Source organism: Delphinapterus leucas, chromosome 14, assembly GCF_059928025.1.
Source record: "Delphinapterus leucas isolate spDelLeu-1000000601 "Yukka" chromosome 14, BTC_Dleu_Yukka2, whole genome shotgun sequence".
Lineage (NCBI taxonomy): Eukaryota > Metazoa > Chordata > Mammalia > Artiodactyla > Monodontidae > Delphinapterus > Delphinapterus leucas.
The window spans coordinates 11,725,455-11,735,168 of NC_143142.1; the positions used below are offsets into that span (position 1 = coordinate 11,725,455).

At 53.6% G+C, this 9,714-nt stretch overlaps 1 protein-coding gene across 1 annotated transcript in view; it reads left to right on the forward strand.

The window, feature by feature from the left end:
- KSR2 (kinase suppressor of ras 2) overlaps positions 1 to 9,511 on the forward strand; it is a 66,126-nt gene extending 56,615 nt beyond the window's left edge. The window contains exons 5-7 of the mRNA XM_022598116.2: positions 170 to 299; positions 1,538 to 1,671; positions 4,190 to 9,511. Coding sequence (XP_022453824.2) covers positions 170 to 299; positions 1,538 to 1,671; positions 4,190 to 4,196 — 271 coding nt within the window. The 3' untranslated portion in view covers positions 4,197 to 9,511. The remainder of the gene's footprint in view (positions 1 to 169; positions 300 to 1,537; positions 1,672 to 4,189) is intronic.
- Positions 9,512 to 9,714: the final 203 nt, after the last annotated feature.

Sequence of the window (9,714 nt, forward strand, 5' to 3'; positions counted from 1 at the left end):
CATTGACAAAGCTTTATGTACATCTTAGGTAGCAGAACACCCGCCCTGTGAGGCAGAAACTAGGGGGCCAGAGTGGTTAGCCAGCAGGCTGACTGGGTGGGCGCACGTTGGTAAGGGGACACAGAGTTGCAAGGGACGTATCACACCCTTTAACAATGTCTGCCAACAGGACAATCTGGTATGAACTCCACGCCAGAGAGTGGCCTTTCAAGACCCAACCAGCAGAGGCAATAATCTGGCAAATGGGCACAGGCATGAAACCCAACCTCAGCCAGATTGGCATGGGAAAAGAAATCTCGGTAAGTCCCGGGATAGTGCCAGGTCTGGGGGATGAGGGGAGAAGCAGACACAATTCTGGGCCTTCTTTTTCCTGCATGTTAATAAGGTTGCAAACGCTTTCCTGGAGGGTGACAAAAAAGCCTGCGCACAGACTCGTCAGGTGATCATTTGGAGCTTAGAAGGCAAAGCTTTTGAGCTGTGCCTGCAATTCCGGTTCCTACTATCAAGGCACAGTAACACTTGGCCAGGTTTTTCCTAGCAAGGGATTGCTGAGCCTAGTAGAACCAGTGAATCCCTCTTTTTCTGTTATTTTTTAAAGACATACATTAAGATATCAGTGGTAGGGGCTTCCCTGGTGGCGCAGTGGTTGAGAGTCCGCCTGCCGATGTAGGGGACACAGGTTCGTGCCCCGGTCCGGGAGGATCCCACATGCCGCGGAGCGGCTGGGCCCGTGAGCCATGGCCGCTGAGCCTGCGCGTCCGGAGCCTGTGCTCCGCAACGGGAGAGGCCACAACAGTGAGAGGCCCACGTACTAGGAAAAAAAAAAAAAAAAAAGATATCACTGGTATTAATGATTCTAATTTTATTTGGATCTACATAAAATTTTTAAGGCATTATCCAACTCAGAACAAGACATGTGGAAACAGAGAAGCCTGAGTATAAATTAGTAATCATCCTGTAAAACACATCAGGAAGAATCCTGTTTTGATCAGAAGATAGATGTGGCAGGGAAGGCATAATTATCCGGTATGTTTTTAAGGATTACCTGTCTCTAGATTTCCTTTCTCAAGTGAGGCAATTACTAAGAGTAATTTTCCTGTCTGTGACTTTAAGGGCGCTTATAATATTAGGATGTGGATAGAAGCTTCAGGATTCCCTTTTCTCCCTCCTTTTTGAGAAAAATGCCAAGAAACTCCTTGGGGAGCATTATTGATTTCAATGTATCCCAGACCTTCTATAATAGGATTTACCTAGTTTGCTATATAGGCTCAGAAAGTGGATGAGTAAAAGGATGGATGTTGCAATGGATGAGTGATGCATGGCTGGATGATAGATGAAGGATATATACATGAACTGAGATGAACAGATAGATGGATGGGTGGGTGGATAGATGGATGGGTGGGTGGATGGATGGATGGATGATGGAGGAATCTGGCAGTGGAACAAATGGGTAGACAAACAGACAAATCCAAGGAGATGTCAAGGAGTAATCAAGAAGTTACTAGTTACGTTAAATCACCATCTTGGTTTCTTTTAGGACATTCTTCTCTTCTGCTGGGCCTTTGAACAAGAAGAGAGACCTACCTTCACCAAGCTTATGGACATGCTGGAGAAGCTGCCAAAGCGGAACCGCCGCCTGTCTCACCCTGGACATTTCTGGAAGTCTGCAGAGTAAGTGTTACCCCTTAGCATCTCTCCCCACTGCCCTGTCCTCTGGCCTTTGTCACCTTTTTGCTCCCCTCTCCAGCTCCTCTGCCAACCGTCTCCTTTCCGCGTACCCACCTCCCTCCCCAGCGTACCACCCTTCCCCACCGTGTTTCTGTTCAGGGGAATCTCCTCTGCAATTTGGGTCCTAGAGGCTGCCGTACAGGGCCTGGATCCCCGTGGCTACCATGGCTGCCTCATTGCCTGTTTCCTCCTGGTGAAGGTTGATGCCCCAGTAAGTCTGAGCATCACACGGTGAGGTGGTACCCTGAACCCACCAAGCCCTACATGTCAGCCGTTCATCAAAGTAGAAAAGTCCTGGGGTGTACCTATTTCACGGACGATAGACGGGCAAGGTGTCTGTGTCCTATTCCTGTACCCACGGCAGACATGACTAATCTATCACAGTGCTTCTGCCATCACTCACTGGCACTCATCAGCAGTTACTTAGAATCAGTGCGTGGATGCCTTTCCTGGCCGTTCCAGATTTATCCAGCCTCCTTCTTTTACACATGGAGAAACCGTGGCCCAGAGACATTCAGCAACTCACCCACATCTGCATGGGGTGTTGGTGACAAAGCTGGGGACACAGGTCAGGTCCCAACTCCCCAGTCTAGAGTTTGCTCTCCCCACAACATCAGCCCCTCTAGGCTCTTCACTCATACTCGACGGCTTTGAGACGGTCACTCTGCTGCTGTGGTCCTTTCAGAAACCGCCTGGGTCGGCGGTGGATTGGGGGAGGGCTTGGCTACGGTAGGCCCAGGATCTGGGTCCTGTCTAGGGCTTTGTAATCTGCACAGGGGACCAACCAAGAGGTCTCAGGTGCAGCTGGCACGTTCCCAGGAGGAGAGCCGCTAACTCGAAACTCGCCTCTGGGATCTTGGGTTTGCCCCTCCATGGCTCCATCAGAGGACCTGGCATTTCTAGAATCCCAGTGTGGCTTAGCACGTGGTGAGCTGGAGGCAAGGCTGAGGCAAGCCTGCCTTCCAGAGCGGTGCATCTCAAAATTTAATATGCATTCATATCACCTAGGGACTTTGTTAAAATGCGGATTCTCATTCTGTATGTCTGGGGAGGGGCCCAAGATCTTGCATTTCCAAGGTGATGCCGACACTGCTGGTCCATGGACCACCCTTTGGGCCTGTGTTGTCCCAAAACAGCCACATACCAACTGGGGCTATTGAACACTTGAAGGGGGTGAGTCTAGATTGAGATGGGCTTTGAGTAGAAAATCTACACTAAATTTCAGAGACTCAGGAGAAAGGAAATAATGGTTAATCCCTCCTCTCCCTAACCCCTAATCGTTCATCTACGTTCTGTCTGTATGAATTTACCTGTTCTACATGCTCCATATAAGTGGCCGCATACAATATTTATCTTTTTGTGTTTGGCTTCTTTTACTCAGCATGTTTTCAAGTTTCATCCACAGTGTAGCATATATCATTAGACCATCATTCCTTTTTACGGCTGAGTGATATTCCGTTGTAAGTCTATACCACGTTTTGTTTGTTCATTCATCTGTTGACGGAGGCTTGGTTTGTTTGCACCTTTTGGCTATTGTGAATAGTGTTGCTGTGAACATTGGTGTATAAGTGTCTGTTCAAGTCCCTGCTTCCAGTTTTTTTCATCACCACGACCACCAGCACGACCTCCATCATCTGGGTACCACTTATTAAACACGTGTGTGATAGGTGCCGTGTCAAGCATTCTGCCTGCATTATCTCACTGAATCCCCAGGGCCTCCCTAAGAGGTAGTCTGGTACCCCCAGAGGAGGCACAGAGAGGTTAAGTGCCTATTCACAGGTCACATAGCTAGTAAGGAGCAGAGCAAATATTGGAACCCAGATGGGTCTGGACCCTAAATCCATGATCTTGACCCCTCCATTCTGCTGCCTTCTAGGCAAAGACTGCCTGTCTTTCTAGAACCATCCTGGGAGAGTGGGCATAAATTCTGCCCCTGACAGCCCAGATCCTGGCTCAACGGTAGTCAGCAAAGCCTCCACCCACAGCTGGAGTCTATGGTGTGGGTCTTTTCTCACCTCCGCTTCCTTTATCTCCATCCCTTACTGAGCATTCTCAGCAACCCCACATGGCACATGGGCTGGTGTTCCGGTTCCACGTGGCCTCAACCCAGCTCACAGCTGGGTGACCATCCTAGTCCAGAAGCTACATGCTCCAGTGAGAAGAGCCTGCTGCTTCCTGGCTGTGCACCCTTGGACAAAACACCTAACCTCTCTGAGCCTCATCTGTAAATGCGGTGTAATGTGCCTTTCTTGCAGGCTATCCTCAGGTTTAAACGAGATCAGGTATGTGAGTTGCTTGGCACAGAGCCCAGCGCATAGTAGGACCTCCGCCTTTTCTTGTGGAGGGTGGGAACAGCTCATCTCAGACCACCTGACCTCCGAGAGGGCGCTAATTCACAAAAGATGGCGTTGTCGTACCCATGTGACCTCTTGCCACTCTCTCCCTTCTCTCCGTGCTCCAGGCTGTGACCACTGGACAAAGGGACAGCGCTCAGCTGCCTCAGCTCCCAAGCCACCTCTCCTCCCCTGCTCTGCCCTCTGCCAGCTCAGGAGGCCAGAGGCTCACCGTCAGAGGGTACCGACCCCGGCCGGCCTGGGAGCGCTGCACGACTGAGCCCGGCAGCTTCCCTGCACCCCAGACCCACGCCTTCGCTCGGGCAGGGGTGGGGACCCCGAGCCAGGACTTCATGGGACCAGCCAGGGAGATGCAGAGTTGATCAGTGAGGCCCAGGGGACGGTGTAGACAAGAGAACTTTGGGCTGGATGTGGAGCCCCTGGGCCGTGGAGGCTAGGGCAGGGGTCCCACGCGGGCAGGCTCACAGGACCGGTCTGTGTGTGCGTGTGTGTCTACGTGCGCGACACCGTCCGCTCTCAATTGCCCTTGATGACGGGAGTCAGGCTGCCCCAGGTCCGGGGCTGAGCGCCCATCAGCTGTTTCGGTGTCTGCGTGGTGGGTTCCAGCTGCGCTCTCTGGAAAGACGGGACGGGGATGCAGAGCTGAGCGCGCGCTTAGTGGAGGCTACGGGGCCGAGATCTGGGCGGGAAGCTCAGCTGTTCCTGTGCAAACATCTGTTCTCGGAGGCCCCCCCACCCCAAGCCTGTCAAGGTTTGGGCACCTCTGCGTATCGCTCCGAAGTGCATGTCTTTTGCGCTCTGGGTCTCTCTGGGCTATGCTTCCCCGTTTCCGCTGCCCTCTCCGTTCTGTGACAGCCTCGTCCCCTTTCTTCCTCGCTGCCCCCCACTTCCATTTGGAAAGCACAGTGGCTCCCTGGCCAAGATGACTTCAGGGGGCTCCTTCCAGCTCACCTTCATCCATGACGGCCCCCTGAGGTCTGAGCCTTGGGAACTGGGGTTCTGGGAGGGGGAAGTTCTAGGACATTCTTTTTCCCTCCCTCTGCCCTGGCACTTACACCAGCTAAGTTTATCCACCACCATGATGGAGATGGGTCGTTGGGTTCGGTGTGTGTGTTGGGTTACAGGGCGTGTGCACGGCATCTTGTTTGCAAATGACCCCTCCCGCACTCCTGCTGCTTCACCCTTAAAAAGTCCAACTGGGGAGGCGAGGAGGGCAGCTCTTTGTCGGGGTTCTGCATTTTCAGCTCCAGCTGGTGCCGAACCGCAGAGCGGCTCCCCGTTCGACGCCTCTGCACGCTCAGCGCCCCTGCCTTCCATCCCTCACCTTCACTCCCCACCTGGCCCAGCTGCTCTTGCTGTAACCACACCAGGGTCCAGTGTTCTGCACGGGGGTCGCTGGGAGCAAGTCAGGTGCAGAATGACAGGGAGAGCCTCCGTCTTACGTTCCTTACCTGACAAGGGAATGTCTTACGTTCCCCAAACCCTGGACCCCATTCACCTGACCAGGCATCCGAGGGAAATCTGCCCCCCAGCAGGGCGCTAGCAGGACAGCTGGGCATTAGGCAGGAGGCCCAGGCTCTGCCCACAGTCCCGCCGTACTTCTTGGGCACTGCCCAGCCTTGCTTCTGGTCGCCACCTTATCTAGATGTCTCCCTCAAAGAGAGGGGACCTCCGACTTCAAAAACCCACCTGGGCTCAGACTCAACGTCCAACCAGAGATACGGGGATCTTCCCCACTTTGGTTCACGCTCTGGGGGGCCAAGCCTGCTTCCAAACTGGGAAAAATGATGACAGCGGTCATGCTTCCCGAGACCCTGGCTGAGGGAAACCCCAGAAGGCCTTCCTGGTTACTTTCCCAATGCTCCCACCTGCCTGGGACCAGAGGCTCCAGGCCTCCATGTGGGCCATTCCTAAACATTCCTCTTCTGGGGCATCTGTCACTGTGGCCCTCAGCCCGTCATTTGCGTGCCTGGAGGCGTTGACACGTGTTTGCACAAGCCCCAGCTGCTTTGCTGTCGCTGCGGGCAGCTCTTGTCAGCGGCCGCCACGCTGTTAAGGCAGGTCACCCAGCGAACCCGCCCCAGGCCTGAGCCGGGGCCTCCTGAGGGTCTCACATCTCTTTAGCCCAATCAGACTTCTTGGGTCCGTGGACCCCAGTCTTTATCATGGACCTCTGTGTGTGCGGGGTGGGGGGGGAAATAAGCAAGGGGATGAGCAGACAAGGTCAGCTCCCGGAAGCTGCAGCCCACTCCCTCTTGCCTCCGTTGTTTCCAGAATCAACTAACAGGGCCACCCAGAGCCTTTGGCAGGGCCCAGCAGCATCTCCACAGGCTGATTTTTCCATTTGTTCACAAGCACCAGCTTGAGGTTAGGGGCGGAGCCTGAGGGACCCAGGGAGAAACCCCAGCTTCCCCTGCGCCTTTGGAGTTTCTCTGCCTGCAGAACAGGGTCCCACGTCACCTGCTCTCGCCTTGCCGCCTCCCTCTTTTCGCAGGTCTTTACTTTGTTCCCTCCTTCCTCAGTCTCCGCTGTAGCCAGTCCAGCCCACCCCCGCACCGCCCTCCAGCTGCACCACCCTGAATTGTTTAGAAGCCACCGCCCTCCAGCTGCACCACCCTGAATTGTTTAGAAGCCAGCTTTTATTTGCAGACATTTTGATCCAGAAGGAACCAAACCACCGCTTTCCCTGCTGACCTCAGTCCTTATTCACTGAAGCCCTGGGAGGAGGCCATGTTCATTCATCTTTTGCAAGGGGAAAAAAAAGGTGGTGTGTATATTTACACCGTAGTTGCCAGCCCACAATTGGCTCATTCTGTAGAATCCACAGCACAGATTGTGTGCAGGTGCCCGGCGCCCAGCAGCGAGCTGCCTCTGTCTCCGCCCTGCTTTCAGCAAACCCTTAGGTACACAGGCTTCCCAGATGGACCAGTCCACAGGGTAGAGATTCACTAGGGAGCCTTGACCTTGCCTTCTTTCAAAGGCATGTGGATTTGCACACTGAATTCCCACCAGCTCTTCCTGGTCACAGGTCTTTCATAAAACGGGGAGTCCCCTTGCAGGGGGACCTTATGTGGGGACATCTCCACACGTCACCATCCCCAGAGTGAACTGGAAATCGAAGTCTCCACTTAATTGTTTTGGCATCGTTTTCCCTTTGCTGGTCAAAAAGAAAAATCTTGTCTTGCCATGGAGTCCTCCTTTATTTCTACCTTGGATTCTGCGTCATTAGAAGCCCTGGATTGATCTCTGGAGACTAGACTCCTGTATCTGGGAAACCCTGGTCTGCCGCCTTTCCACCTTCCAACCCATGTGCACACATCCCGTCCCACTCGTCACCACCCACAGTTCTTGTCCTCGCCTGTGACTGATCGTCTAAGGAACAGGAAGCAAGTGATACACACTGAGGCCCAATCACTATGTTTAAAAATCTCGACTTAGGGTTGGCACGTTATGCCCCGTGGGCTACATCCAGCCCACCAAGTGGTTTTTACAGTGTTTAATTGGGGAAAAAAACAGAAGAGCTCATGATACGTGAAAACTCTACGAAATTCAAATATCAATGTCAATAAACAAATGTTGGTTCACAGCCACACCCACTCATTTACATACGGGCCTTGGTTTCATTTGTGCTGCGACAGAGTTGGCTACTTGTAACCGAGACAAGGTGGCCCTTCAAGCTGAGAATATTTACAGTCTTGCCCTCTACCGAAGACTTTTGCCGACCTCTGATCTAGGCGACTGTCAGAAGGAAGAAAAAACCAGTTTGCACATGGTTCCCAGAGGAGGAACAGGAACCCAGGGGGAGGGAGTTACAGGGGCCAAGAACAAGTTCCAGCAGGGGAAGAACTTTCTAACGGCTTGCCTTGGAAGGTAGAAAGCTCCCCGTCCTGGGAGAGGCGTGAGCCGACGTTGAGACCCCTTGGTGTGCAGGACCTGGAGGGAATTCGGGCCTCAGAGGTTGAAAGAGTCTAATCTGCTCAGGCTGCCATGAGGAAACATCACAGTCTCAGGGCGGCGGGTCGGGGGGTGCAGGGGGGCTTCAACAACAGAAATGAATTGGCTCCCAGTTCTAGAGACTGGGAGTCCAAGATCAAGTGTCCGGGTTGGTTTCTTCTGCGGCCTCTCTCCTTGGCTTGCAGACAGTCAGCCTCTCACTGTGTCTTCACGTGGCCTTTCCTCTGGATGCACACACGCCCGGTGTGTCTCTTACAAGGACACCAGTGATATCGAATTACGGTCCTGCCCTTATGACCTAATTTGACCTTAATTACCTCTTTAAGGGCCCATCTCCAAAGACAGCCACACTGGAGGTTAGGGCTTCAACATATGAATGGCGGGGGTCTGGGGAGGTGCACAATTCAGTCCATAACAAGGACCCTTGGGATTTCAGAGACTGATTTTAGGGGCTTTTGAGGCAAAACTCCCATCCCTGACTGGCTAGTTCTCAGCCTTGAGTCCCTAAACTTGCCCTCCCTGTCGTCATCCCTTGCCAGCCTTCTTTTGACCCAGCAATCCCCTGAGGGCTGGTCTGGCTTCAGATATGCCACCCATGCACTCAAGCCCCCCTCCGCCTCTGCGCTAGTCGGCTAGGGCTGCTGTAGCAAAGTACCACAAGCAACAGTGGACGCTCTCACGCTTCTGAAGCCTAGAAGTCTAGAATCAGGGTGTCGGCAGGACCAAGTTCCCCCTGGCACCCGTAAGGGAGTCCTTCCTGGCCGCCCGCTGCTTTACTTCCGGCAGTTTTCTGGCAATCTCAGGCATTCCTTGGCTTGCGGACGCATCTCTCCAATCTCTGCCTCTGTCGTCACACAGCCTTCTCCTTCTGTGTGTCTGTCTTCTCACGGCCATCTTCTCATTAGGACACCAAGTCATATTGGATTAGGGGCCCATCCTACTCAAGTTCAACTTTATCTTAACCAGTGCATCTGTAGTGACCCTATTTCCAGATAAGGTCGCATTCTGAGGTACTGTGGGTTAGGATTTGAATGTATCTTTGTTTTAGTGGGCGCGGGGAGCTCAGTTCAACCCTTCACATCCTCTAAGGAGCTTTCTCTTGTGCCTTGGCTGGTCACCTTGGTTCCTCCGTGGCAGATCCCCTGGGAGATAGATTCCCCAGACCCCTGGGCTCTGAGGGTCGGCCCACTGCTGCCGCTCTTGTCAAACATGCACCCTGACCCACGCCTCCGTCCCTGGGGTCCAGTAGTCCCAGATTTCATCTCCATGGATGAGGGTGGGTGGTCCATCTGTAGCGGGACAGTCGCTTGACCATTGGATGAATGCGCTTCAGCCCAGCCTGAAAGGGCTGGTGACACGATGCTTGCTTTTATTTATATTCTCACTCAGCGGCAAAGGAACAGACCTCGGTGAGTCGCGCTTTTGCTGTGTCCTCTTTTGGCTTTGCCTGTGAAGTGAGGAAGGCTTTGAGCAGGCGCAGGGGCATGCTCTCCCTGGCCCCCAGCCCCACCTTACGCCCCCCAGCCCAGCCGTCGCCCGTAAGGTAATAGTCCTGACCTCGGAGAGGGATGAGATGCAGCATATGTCAGCCTGGACCCGGGAATGTGGGAACCCCGTGTCTGGAAGTTTCTTCCTGACTCTCCCGAGGGCATGCCTCGGCGGCCTCATTTCTCTCCTG